Source organism: Eretmochelys imbricata, chromosome 15 (assembly GCF_965152235.1).
Source record: "Eretmochelys imbricata isolate rEreImb1 chromosome 15, rEreImb1.hap1, whole genome shotgun sequence".
Taxonomy (NCBI): Eukaryota; Metazoa; Chordata; order Testudines; family Cheloniidae; genus Eretmochelys; species Eretmochelys imbricata.
This window is the reverse complement of record NC_135586.1, coordinates 11,296,148-11,309,167: the sequence shown is the minus strand read 5'-3', so window position 1 is coordinate 11,309,167 and position 13,020 is coordinate 11,296,148. Positions and strand designations below refer to the sequence as shown.

Sequence of the window (13,020 nt, the reverse complement as noted above, 5' to 3'; positions counted from 1 at the left end):
GCAAGGGGGTGGAAGGGAGGAAGAGAAGAGAAGAAAAAGGACAAGAAGCGGGTAGAGATGAAAAATGATGCATTTTGTAACTTCCTTTCATTACAAGGAACATAATGACAGGTTTCAGAGTAACAGCCGTGTTAGTCTGCATTCGCAAAAACAAAAGGAGGACTTGTGGCACCTTAGAGACTAACCAATTTATTTGAGCATAAGCTTTCGTGAGCTACAGCTCACTTCATCGGATGCATCCTTTTCTTTAAGGAACATAATGAATCTCAGCCCTAACTATATCTGCAGCACACACAAACCTGGTAGTATTTACAAGTAAACAGCAAAAAGAAGGCCAGAGGAAGTGTTAGATATCTGTCCGACATCTTAAACTGCATGCTATATTCTTTAGTTTGAATCTTTATCCCACAAAATGTAGCACATTAGCCTTGGAGCCATCTGAAGTCCTAATCCTGTCCACAAAAAACTAAAAAAAAAAAATTTTTTTTTTAATTTATTTGACCACTTGTCAGTGGAGGGCAAGCAGATTTTCTTGGAAAGTGTGGAGTCTTAAGTCAATTTCTGCTAAATTTAAGCACGAACTTAAAAGTTTCTACTTCCATGATGCAGTGGTGTCTTCCTGTTTCATGTTGCAACTTCACACTGCTCCATGGGGTAGCTATGAAGTACAATGGAGGAAAGCACCAGACTGCTACTTTAAAAGTGAGGTTGCAATACAACACTACCCCTCAGCATGGTCACAGAGGTGTGTTGCTGTCCCCAATAGTAGACAGCATTAAGATATGGACACAGTTATGACAAAATTGTGCTAGGAGCTTCCCCCCCCACCCCAAACTTTCCTGAAGGAAGAGAGTCAGAGAGACTACAGCACACTGCATCCTTTATCACAACTGTTTTTATCTCTTTCAAACTACAGAACTCATTTCAGATGGCCAGCTCACCCCTCACCTCTGCCCCCCATTTCTGATCACCCACTCTCATTCAAAACACATCCAATATCCCTATGGGAAACGTAATTCTTTATACAGAAAAGCAATATCGGTGACGTATTTTTAGCTTTAGTAGGATATTTTCAACTAGGAACAAGGAAGAGAAACTAGCAACAAGTAACCAACGCAGGCCATCAGTAGCCTGATGTTTTATCTACTGTCTAGCATAGGGTGATCTACCTACCTTAAGGTGATACCATGGAATAAAGTCACACTCTGAAGGCAACAGATCTTGCGTCTCTATGTTGCTAGGGTAGGAAGTTTAAAATTATGCCCAGACACAATTAAACAGATTTTCCTTTCAGTAATCCTATTGATAATTCAGACATAAGCATCAGCAAGAAGGGGACACCACTATGCCTATTCAGACATTCCTGAAATCTAAAGGAAAGCCTGACTAATGGAAACCTGGGCAAGACCTCATATGGCCATTGCCCATGGGACTGAATCTCAGTGGTGGCTGGGGACATCTGGAAGCAGAAACAGGTGGAAATGGCCTCATCCAAAGGCATATTTAGAATAGACAAATGCCTCTCCTAAAAAATATCAGCAAATAACTCAGTAGGTTCAAGCCAAACCACTAGCTAGCCAACAGACACAATTTAAGATGTCCAAGCTACATGTCAAATAGGAACTTACCACTTTCCTCTCCAGCCATACCTACAGAAGATACAGAATCTACGGACACAGCCTTTGCATGCTATTCAAGAAAGGAGGGAAGTGACAAAGTTTAAATCCTCAGAGATGCACAGGTGTCAGTGGCTACCAGCTTGAAGTGTTATCAGAAGGCTAGCCTGACTGAGGATAAACAAAGCTAACGGGCCTGGAGAGGCGCCAATCTGCATGATGGGAAATTATGTGCCAGGCGAAAAAGTCAGCTAATCCACAGGAAGCCTGTAAACAACTCTCCAGAAGACCTGCCGGAACTCTCAGCTACCAGAGTCTTCCTTCCAGTAGAGGCCTTTTAAAGTTTGGCATTGGGATATTAAACACAAGATTAGAGACAAGCTGAGCTGCAGAGCAAGAAGAGAAAGGGCGAGTCAGTCAATTAAACCTGGAATTTGTTGTTTTAGCACACAGCCCCTCCCTGGAACAAGAAGAAAGGGAAAGGCAGTTTCCTTGATTGTAGTTTCTCACAGTGTAGTGTAGTTCAGCACAGTAGCTTAATCAAGTGTTGTAGCCAGTCAAGGGAACAAGGCAGAAGGGAAGCACAACATCAATTAGACCCAGTGATTTGATGCATGTCACAGGACGGGAGAGTTTGGCATCTTTTGTTGGCCTGGTATGATTAGACTCTTCACTAGGAAATCAAGCTAGAGCACAGCACAACATCCTGCCTTTACGTGGACTTGTGCAGCTCCACTGAAGGCCATGCAGGCTGCGCAGGTGTCACTAAGGGCAGAATTTGACTGTCTCCATCAGCCCATTATGAAGATCATGTGGTTCACATCTGCTACGACATCACTTGAGAGCTGCCCCACATCTTGCATAGTAGCCTGAAAGGTCACATAGCAAAAAGCACTTAGACAAGTGTAAGCTAAAACCTGTATTCAAAGTTAGTTTACTCCAAGGAAGCCCTACAGGCATCAGGTAGGGAAGTCTTTGCTTTGTGATGGTGCTCTGTACCGTCATGCACATCTGAGTTTGACTACTGGTACCAAGTTGGCAGGGGCTAAGGGAGAGGAAGCCTGAGTGCTTAACCCCAAGGTTGTTTGAGTGTGGACAAGAGAAGACTAGAGTTCTGGGACGCTTATCGTCCAGTACCTTTGACTTGACATTATGCCACTGAACCCTAGCTCTCCAGTGCTACGGTATTTGACAAAGTATTAGTTTCCAGTATTTGAAAACTGGGAGATAATCTAAATAATGACTAAAATTAACATCTCTTATGACCTGCCAGAGCTAGAAACATTTTGCCAGCCCAATATGTTTTTCTGGACACCAGTAACCAGAACGTAGGATCTTTACTTTAAAAACACAGGACAGACACTTCTCCTGGCACATATCACCCAGCTCCCAAACCCCCCTTTCCCTGGGCACAGACAAAATAAGCAAGGGTGAAAGGAAAAAGCCAAATGAAGCTAGAACCTTAAGAGACAGATCAACAGCTGTTATACAACTGCTACTCATAGTGGAGTCAGCAGAAGCTGCATGGGTTCAGAATCAGGACCCCTTAGAAAATGCAATTAATGTAGCAAGAATTGGATAAATTGCTCATGGAACAGATTACATGCATGAAATCCTGCTGCCAAGGAGCAGAGGATTTCAAAGGCCTCTTCACTCTCTGCTGCTAGCAATGTGGCCAAAGGATATTATGGCAAACTCTAGATATAAATAGCTTGACAGGAAGAAAGTATGTTTGGGGAACTCAAAACCTTCCTGCACATCAGCACCTCTCCCCGCCAAGCCTCAATAGCTCCCTCAACCCATAGACATATGGCAAAGAGAGGGAACCACAGCTACTCAAACTGCCTCTACCTAGTTCAATTGGCACTACCTTGGGATGTGGCTGAAGAGAAATATGCAGCATCTCACCTATCTGCTTCCACCACTAAATCAGAGTTTTCATTTTTAGTTTAATCTTAGTTTGTGTGTTGTACATGTGTAAGCAGCACTTCTCCAGATTGTTTCAAATGGCTATTAGAATTGCAACCGAGTTTCAAAGTGCTATGCCAGCATTAGAATATGGTAGCGAGCAGGAGCACGTGATCATTCTGCAAGATTTTCCTGAGTTAGGCATAAAGGTGGCATAAAATACTGCAGCCAGTTTAAACCCTGTAAGTGTCAATACTCAGCATACAGGCTAACACACTGGTGGATGAACACAGGAAAAAGTAATGTCTAAAAACAGGCTAGATTTAACCTACCGGAAGCAGGAGCTGTGCCAAGCTTCATTAACAGTCCTATACAGTCGTTCACCAGCAGCAATGCTGTCCCCACAGCCCAGACATCTCCAGACCTCGTCACCTACACACGAAAGCATAGGGTTATTAGAATGGCTATCAAACAGCATAAGCTCCCTTCATGCTATCAGGCAAGAATTCCCATAACCTCTGTTAGGACAATCCTTGAGTTACATGTTCAATGTCAATTCCTCCATGGATAGAAAAGTAAAAGCCAGTGCCACTCTCTGACAGCCAACCCTAGAAAATGGGGGGCATTTCCAATTGGAACCTTAACACACTTGTGCACATTTTTGTCCAAACATCTGTATGCCTCACTGTCATGGCCATCAGTGTCATTGTGCTCTACAGTATAAAGCAGGAGGACTCTCAGCAAAATAAATCAAGCAGTCACACTTGGGTGCCTTTCTCCCATGCACAGAAATGACAAGGACAAACTGGTTCAGTATTTCAGCTCTTACTCAGAAGCGTTATATGCTATTTTCTAGCTACACAGAGCTCTTCTTCAGGAACTGATGCTGGTGTCTTTCCCCAGCAGAAGTTGGTCCAATAAAAGATATTACCTCACCAATCCTGTCTCTCTAATATCCTGGGACCAAGAGAGCTACATCACTACTACAAGGTATTTATACGGCCTAAAGACAATTCCAGTTGAAAGCGGCAACTGGGTTTTGGAAAAGATTAACAAATCCCATAGGCTTACTGTTTCCTGGGGTTACCAACCCTTCAGAAGCAGCTAGAGACTGCCAGAAGGATTTTAAGGCCTCTACTAGAACAGCCATGATGATATGACAAGTTCCCAAGGAGTTTACAAGCTTGAACAACAAAAGGATTTTAAGGATGGGGGAGTGTGTGCTTGGCGTAGGAGGACAGACTACTTCAAGTGTAGAGGGCAGCATGGCAGTCATGAAGCTAGGACTAAAGGAAACTAAGGAGGAGCTGGTGGGGGAGGTTCTGTGGCCTGTGATGTGCAGGAGGTCAGACTACATGATCATGATGGTCCCTTCTGGCCTGAAAGTCTATCCATCTATGAGGCAAAGAGATGATTGGGAAGTGAGAGCAAAGTTTAGGTGGTGTGAAGAGTGTGGAAGGACAAGGCACATAACTGGGCAGTTCTAAAAATGCACCTTTTTTCTACCCAAAGTTTTCTTCAGTTGAGGTTGCATGGAAATGATATGCTAAAAGAAAAAACTCACTCGTTGTTAACCAAGCATTGATCTCAAAGGCCAGACTTCCAGTTTATGAGCAGCCAGTTTTAAGAGAACAAGAAAGCCTGACAGAAGCTCAGTCAACCTCACCACCACCACCTCCCTGAGCAACATGTAACAAGAGTTGGCTCCTGTTCAGGGTCACCTGTTAGCACTGAGTGTCTGCAGCAAATTAGAACTGGGCAGGGTACAGCACTGACATATGCAATGGCTTCCTGGGGAGCAAAAGCCATTTCCAAATGTCTTTCTACAGTTACCACCCTCTGTGCATTCATAAAGAGTGGCTACGGGAGCCGGAGTTTCTGCTCAGTGGATTAATTTTTCTGGGACTCTCAAACTGCAGGTTCCTTGTTTGCTCAAGACGCAGAAGCAAAGATTCCACTCAGGATCCCCCAGCCCCAGGTTCAGCATTAATCACTCTGAAGGACTCAGAGGGCTAGAAACTAGGATGCACATGCATCTATTTACAGGTTGTATTTTCCAAATCTTCAAGATACTGCATTTGAGACATAGACCCTGGGTATAAGACCACAAACACTGCAGGGTTTCTACTCTTCATTAGAAACTTAGAAAGAAAGAAATTTAATGCCTGAAATCCATCCTTCACATGCTTAGGTAACCAGACCAAGCAGAACAGAGCTCCTATGTTACTTTTCTCCTCACGTATGATCAACTCCAACAGAGACACTCCATTGTCCAATGCTGAAAGGAGAACACACTGGTGTGTTTCAGGATTCACAACTGAAGTCTCTTTTCAAAACAACCCCAGGTGTCAAAGGGAGTCAGGTTTATTTCCTCATCTTGTCAATTCTTTGCCTGGTTCTCCAACATCAAGGTTTGGGATGGAGATGAAGTTGCCAGATCAAACTCTCAATCTCCACAACAACCCACGCACGTTGAGAAATGCTTGTCTAGAACAAGAATGAACCAAGACTATATTTAGCCGTTACATAGCTCTTCAGAGTTTGAAAGCACTCTATGACGGACTAGCCAACTCCTGTATGAGGACAATTACCCTTGTTTTACAGATGGAGAAACTGAGGCACAGAGACAGGAAATAATTTGCACAAGGCCATAGAGCAAATCCGTGGCAGAACTGAGATGCGAACCCACAGTTCCTGGCTATTTCCCAACATATTCTATCTATTGAACTATGCTGCACCACACAAAATGCTGAAGGAAATCACTTTAAAAGAGTTAAGTTAACCCAGCTGCCATGAGACTAGAGCGCCTAAACTGACATTTTGAATGATAGCATCTCTCAATGAGCCCAGATGCCACAACAAGCAGCACACTTCACATCACTGAATAAATTGCTTCAGGGTCAAGCCTTTTTGGTGATCCTCTTGCCCAGCTGCAATTAAGCTAAAGGCTCCCTTGTCTTTAAATGCTTGTGATGAGTGGCCCCACTGTAACTATTCCCTCTCAGCACCATTAGATGGTTCATGTCAGTGAAATTTTAAAAACACAATCCAAAAACACGACAGTAGTGATTGGGGGCGGGGGGGGGGTTGCATTTCCAGTGTCCCAGCTTTCCTTTATGCTTTGAAGAACTAATCTCTATTACCTTGGTGTCACACTGCTTGGGAGATCACACCTCAGGGTACTGTTCAAAAGGATGATTAAAAGCACAAAAGCAGGAGCATGACACTGGGCTGCAGTTCCCTTAACAGTGTCAGCACTAGAAACCTCCAACATCCCAACAGCTGCACTCCTGGAAACAGAGTGGCAGTGGGGATTATGAAGGAGACTGAACTGTTCCAATTTACTCAGGCCGATAAGCTCTCTCATGAAACACTATGGCCCTCTTTTGCGAGTCCATATTGGACGAGGCAGCTCAATTGCACTCTCAGCCTTGCTCTTTGGATCACATCTAATAGCTAGGGAATTTTCAATCACCAGATACGAGAAGCCAATCTAAATAACCTGCCATGGACCTCTAGGCATAGTGCATTCTGCACACCTCAGATGAAAAGGTCAACAACTTGCTCATCAAGGACAATGAACAAAGAATTTGTGCATTCATGACAGCTCAAGAGCTAGCAGTTAGTTTCTATTGCACCAGGTAGAAACAGATGAGTAGAGTTTTCCTGACAACCTACGGCAAAGAAAGAACCTGGAAGAGTAGACAAGGCAGGGCACCACAATGGAGAGGAGCCAAAACTAGAAGAAAAACCTGATTCTATAAACCATTAATTAGACTTAAATAATTATTAACATTTGCTCTAGGTACTCTCCTCAAGCACCTTTAGGAGAATCTTTCATTGAAGAACCTCTCCCCCTAAGTTGCTTATGGCTTTTCTAAATATTAACAGATATTTAACTCAGTTTCCTGGTCTCATCCTCAGCATTCGTAATGAGACAGGAAGCTGCAAGGGATAGGAAGTCACGAGTCTCTCACCCTTAGTGCAGAGATCAATATATGTACACGTATCTAAACTTTTCAAAAACAGCAGCAATGTAACTCAAGCCACTAACAAGACCCGCCCTAACAAAAAAGGGTTTGCTAGTTTAAGTGACACTGTCCATACAAACTGAGTCAAGCTCATCTAAGCTACAAATGTATCACATAATCAATTCTTCCTCCAGTTACCTTTGGCTCAGTACCATAAGCTTCTTTACCCCTTTCTGCTGGAATATAGGACTCCAGTTGACCTTATTCACAGATACCATGTTGATCTAAAACCCAAAAGAAAGCTGCAGAAGGCCACAGCCTCTGCTTCATTCACTCAGTATAGGAATGCATGTTTCAGTTTCCAATAAGCCGAATGCATGTTCCAGAGTAAAGGGTGAGTCCCCGAACCCACGTGCCTGAAAACTTACACATGAGGACAGGGAACAAAACCGCTCAACTTCCCCAAAAATGTAAATAAAAAATGCAATAGGTGAACTAGTTCTGGACTTCCTGCCTTCCTGTTGGATAAAACAGTCTCTGTGCATGAGATACATATTCTTTTCATCCAACTCCCTCTATTTAGTGCCATAAGCATACAATTGTACTGTACAAAACAGAGCCTTCGCTCCGAGGAGTTTAAAGGCACAAGTTACCACGCTGTTAGTTAACAGTGACGGACAGTCATCCAAAAGGCTGATACAGGACTTTACAAATCCAAGTAAGTTCTCAGTAATCACCTCACTTGCTAGGCAATGTTAAACAGCTGTTGCATTGCAGTGGCAAGACTACACAATCATTTAGGAAAGCAAGTGAAAAATTCTGTATTCAGCTGAAGCAACCTCTTGTTGGCTTAAGTATCCAGGAGAAACAGTGAGGATGAAAAAGACAACAGAAGTATGTAATCAACAAAGTATGTCATTCAACTCAAATTCCCCCTGGACAACAAGAATGCTGCTGGATGAAGGAGCAAAGGAAGTGCCTCACTGATTAGCAGTGTACCCTCTGCAGATAATCTGTAAGGCTAACCCTCAACTAGAAAGATGGTAGCTGCAACGGAATATCTCAAAGTGAGAGGAGTATAAAGCATGGGTGGAACCTCAACAACAAAGGACCCCATTGGGATTTTGCATGTCTAGGAATGCAAGTCTCTGCGTAAAGAGAAATCAGACACAATAAAAGACCACAACTGAGTGCCAAAAACAGATTAGTCTGGATGCCTACACAGAGAAAGAGAAAACAGCCACTTATGGAGCACCAGGGCAGGAAAGCCATTTACAACGCAAGTCACCACTGAATTCTACTCTTTCTTTCAAGCTTTCTGTATGACTGCCGGGCCAACATATCTCAACAGATCTGTCTGTATCCCCAGCTCGCTATGCCTGCAGGACAGGTTGGAAAATTCTGCTGAAATTTTCACCAAAGCTTTAAAAAAAACTGTTATAGATCAAAATTTAAGACCAAGAGGGAGTTGCAATAGCCAATGAAAGAAACTATAAAGATTCAACAGCAATTTTACATTACCAAGGGAGATATTTACATAGTCTTTCAGCAGAAGTAACACTGTGCAAATTTCAGGTTTCAGAGTAACAGCCGTGTTAGTCTGTATTCGCAAAAAGAAAAGGAGTACTTGTGGCACCTTAGAGACTAACCAATTTATTTGAGCATGAGCTTTCGTGAGCTACAGCTCACTTCATCGGATGCATACAGTGGAAACTGCAGCAGATATTATATACACACAGAGATCATGAAACAATACCTCCTCCCACCCCACTGTCCTGCTGGTAATAGCTTATCTAAAGTGATCATCAAGTTGGGCCATTTCCAGCACAAATCCAGGTTTTCTCACCCTCCACCCTCCTACATACAAACTCACTCTCCTGCTGGTAATAGCCCATCCAAAGTGACAACTCTCTTCACAATGTGCATGATAATCACGGTGGGCCATTTCCTGCACAAATCCAGGTTCTCTCACCCCCTCACCCCCCCTCCAAAAACCACACACACAAACTCACTCTCCTGCTGGTAATAGCTCATCCAAAGTGACCACTCTCCCTACAATGTGCATGATAATCAAGGTGGGCCATTTCCAGCACAAATCCAGGTTCTCTCACCCCCCCACCCCCATACACATACAAACTCACTCTCCTGCTGGTTATAGCTCATCCAAAATGACCACTCTCCCTACAATGTGCATGGTAATCAAGGTGGGCCATGTCCAGCACAAATCCAGGCTCTCTCACCCCCCCCTCCCCCTCCCCCCGGGGACACACACACACAAATTAAGCCTCAAGTTGATGCCCAGGTTCCACTGCCCAGAAAAGGATGTAAGAAACTGGAAAACATAAAAATATCTGCAGTCTCCACCACTAGAGAGAAGCAGGGTCACTCTGAACTTACATGTCAGCTATGACATGTGCAGCAGTTCAAGGAGCTCCACACCCAGCCTTTAACTGGGTCATTATTATGCATAAGCTTATAAGTGACTTCCTGATACCATGCATCCACTTCTGTGTCAGGCTGTTCTGCACTCAGCTGGCAATTCACAGCCTAAACCAGTCTCTCCCACCCACCCATATTAGTGTGCTCGTGATGGAGAAAAAGCAAAAACTTATAGCCCAACACTCATACAGATGGCTTGGCTGGCCCTGTCAACCAAGCCCTAAAGGTGGTGTGTGGAGACTATAGGGAGGATGTGAAGGGAGAGGCTGCGCCAGGACCCCATGGAAAGGGTATGGAAGGGGCTATACCCTGACTATAGGGGGATGTGAGCAGAGAGGCTACGCCAGGACTCCAGGGAAGGGGCTATGCCCGGACTCCGGGGGGATGTGAGGGGAGAGGCTGTACCCGGACTACAGGAAAGGAGCTACGCCCAGACTCTGGGGGGGGGGGGATGTGAGGGGAGAGGCTACCCCAGGCCTCTAGGCAAGGGGCTACGCCCGGACTCCGGGGAGGAGATGTGAGGGGAGAGTCTGTACCCGGACTACAGGAAAGGGGCTACGCCCGGACTCCGGGGGGTGGGGGGATGTGAGGGGAGAGACTGTACCCGGACTACAGGAAAGGAGCTACGCCCGGACTCCGGGGGGAGATGGGAGGGGAGAGGCTGTACCCGGACTACAGGAAAGGAGCTACGCCCGGACTCCGGGGGGTGGGGGGATGTGAGGGGAGAGACTGTACCCGGACTACAGGAAAGGAGCTACGCCCGGACTCCGGGGGGGAGATGGGAGGGGAGAGGCTGTACCCGGACTACAGGAAAGGAGCTACGCCCGGACTCCGGGGGGATGTGAGGGGGAGGGGCTGTGCCAGAGTCCCAGGACAGAGAGGTTATGCCACGACCCTAGAGGAGAGACACTGGGGGAGAAAAGAGGGGCGCAGAGCAGCGGCCCCAGCTCCCCGCCAGCGCCTGTTGCCTGGGGCGAGCAGCCGCCGGCAGCACCTGTCCCGGCTGGGGCGCTCCCGGCGCGCAGAGCGCTCAGCCCCTCCGGCAGCCCAGCCAGTGACGGAGCCGCGCCCTGCAGCGGCCCGGGCCAGCGGGGCCAGACACCCCCAGTCCCAGGGCGGGGCGCGGGGCCGAGGCAGCGCGGAGACCGGAGCTCACCTGGCGGCCCCTCCATCGCCCGGCCGGGCTCGCTCCCCTCAGTGCGGCACACAACCAAAGCACCCCCACGCCTCCAGCGGGTCTCCAGACCTCACCCGCACATGTGACGTCAGCCTCTACGGAGCGCGGGGTGGGTCATACCGCACCTGGCCCGGGGGGCCTGCAACGCCCGCCCCGGGGCAAACACCGCCCCGCCCCTTCCCCGCCGCGGGCCAATCACAACCCCGCCCACCTCTAGAAGCCCCGCCACTTCCGTGCCACAGCCTACCCCCTTTTCCGGTGTGGGCCAATCACAGCTCGGCTTTGCCCGCACCCACCTCCTCCCTAACTCCACACGTGCTAAACCAGCTGGGAGATTGGGGGCGGGACGTGGCTGCATCCTATCGCCGCCGCTCTCGCTCCGTGAGCGGGGGAAGTTGTAAAGGGAAGACACTAAAGGATCGACCCCCATCTCCAGCCCTACTCTCAACCCCAAACCTCGCTCCCAAGCTGTGCCAGCCCCCCTCCTATTCCACCTCCAGGCACCCCGACCCTCTTCCTGTTCTCTAACAGCATGGGAAAGGCTTCATGCCCTCTCCTGATACCCCCTGTGGCCCTCCTCGTTTTAATCTGGTGCGTGTGTGTTCCTTCTCTGTTCAATAGCGGTTTCTACTCCGCTCAACCCCTCCCCCATTCAGACTTTTATCCTGTGGTTTAGGTTTTTTGGTTTTCCTCTGAAATCGCAGGACTGTTAGTGGTGGTGCAACTCTTTCAACTATGTAAATGACATTAAAGGATAGGAAAGATTGAGGCCAGGCAGAAGTGCGAAAAGGCCATTCATGGGTCCCCACCCTTGAGCAGATTCATCCCCATAGGCAAGATAGCTTCCCTATTTTAAAAAATATTAATGTTACATTATTTGTTTCTCAAGACGTAAGTAATAAACCAAAGGGATGCCTGCTTTTTTACTTTCTCTGTTGAAAGAGGCATAGTTCAATCTCACAGATGGCCTGTTTAGACTAGAAATAGCTGACCTATATGCTTGTACAGGTAACACCTTCAGCTCTAAGGTACATACTCTGTGTAAAAGGATCAGTGAGTATAGAGGATATCCCTTTACTCCCTGAAAAAGCACAAGATCAAATCCGCACAGACACACCCCTGGAACCCCGACCTGGGATATTCTATCTACTACCCAAGATCCATAAACCTGGAAATCCTGGGCGCCCCATCATCTCAGGCATTGGCACCCTGACAGCAAGATTGACTGACTATGTAGACTCCCTCCTCAGGCCCTACGCTACCAGCACTCCCAGCTACCTTCGAGACACCACTGACTTTCTGAGGAAACTACAATCCATTGGTGATCTTCCTGATAACACCATCCTGGCCACTATGGATGTAGAAGCTCTCTACACCAACATTCCACACAAAGATGGACTACAAGCCGTCAAGAACACTATCCCCGATAATGTCACGGCTAACCTGGTGGCTGAACTTTGTGACTTTGTCCTTACCCATAACTATTTTACATTTGGGGACAATGTATACCTTCAGATCAGCAGCACTGCTATGGGTACCCGCATAGCTCCACAGTATGCCAACATTTTTATGGCTGATTTAGAACAACGCTTCCTCAGCTCTCGTCCCCTAACGCCCCTACTCTACTTGCGCTATATTGATGACATCTCCATCATCTGGACCCATGGAAAAGAAGCCCTTGAGGAATTCCACCATGATTTAAACAATTTCCATCCCACCATCAACCTCAGCCTGGTCCAGTCCTCACAAGAAATCCACTTCCTGGACACTACAGTGCTAATAAACGATGGTCACATAAACACCACCCTATACCGGAAACCTACTGACCGCTATTCCTACCTACATGCCTCCGGCTTTCACCCTGACCACACCACACGATCCATCGTCTACAGCCAAGCTCTGCGATACA

At 46.7% G+C, this 13,020-nt stretch overlaps 1 protein-coding gene across 2 annotated transcripts in view; it reads right to left on the bottom strand.

Annotated features, from left to right (window-relative positions):
- The window catches only part of LIMK2 (LIM domain kinase 2), a 42,930-nt gene extending 31,734 nt beyond the window's left edge, over positions 1 to 11,196 (bottom strand). The window contains exons 1-2 of one of the 2 annotated variants that reach the window (XM_077835133.1): positions 11,091 to 11,196; positions 3,857 to 3,956 (exon numbers count right to left, since the gene is read on the bottom strand). In XM_077835133.1, coding sequence (XP_077691259.1) covers positions 3,857 to 3,956; positions 11,091 to 11,106 — 116 coding nt within the window. In that variant the 5' untranslated portion in view covers positions 11,107 to 11,196. Of the gene's footprint in view, positions 1 to 3,856; positions 3,957 to 11,090 lie in introns of those variants that run through there. The other variant, XM_077835134.1, reaches the window with a different exon arrangement.
- Positions 11,197 to 13,020: the final 1,824 nt, after the last annotated feature.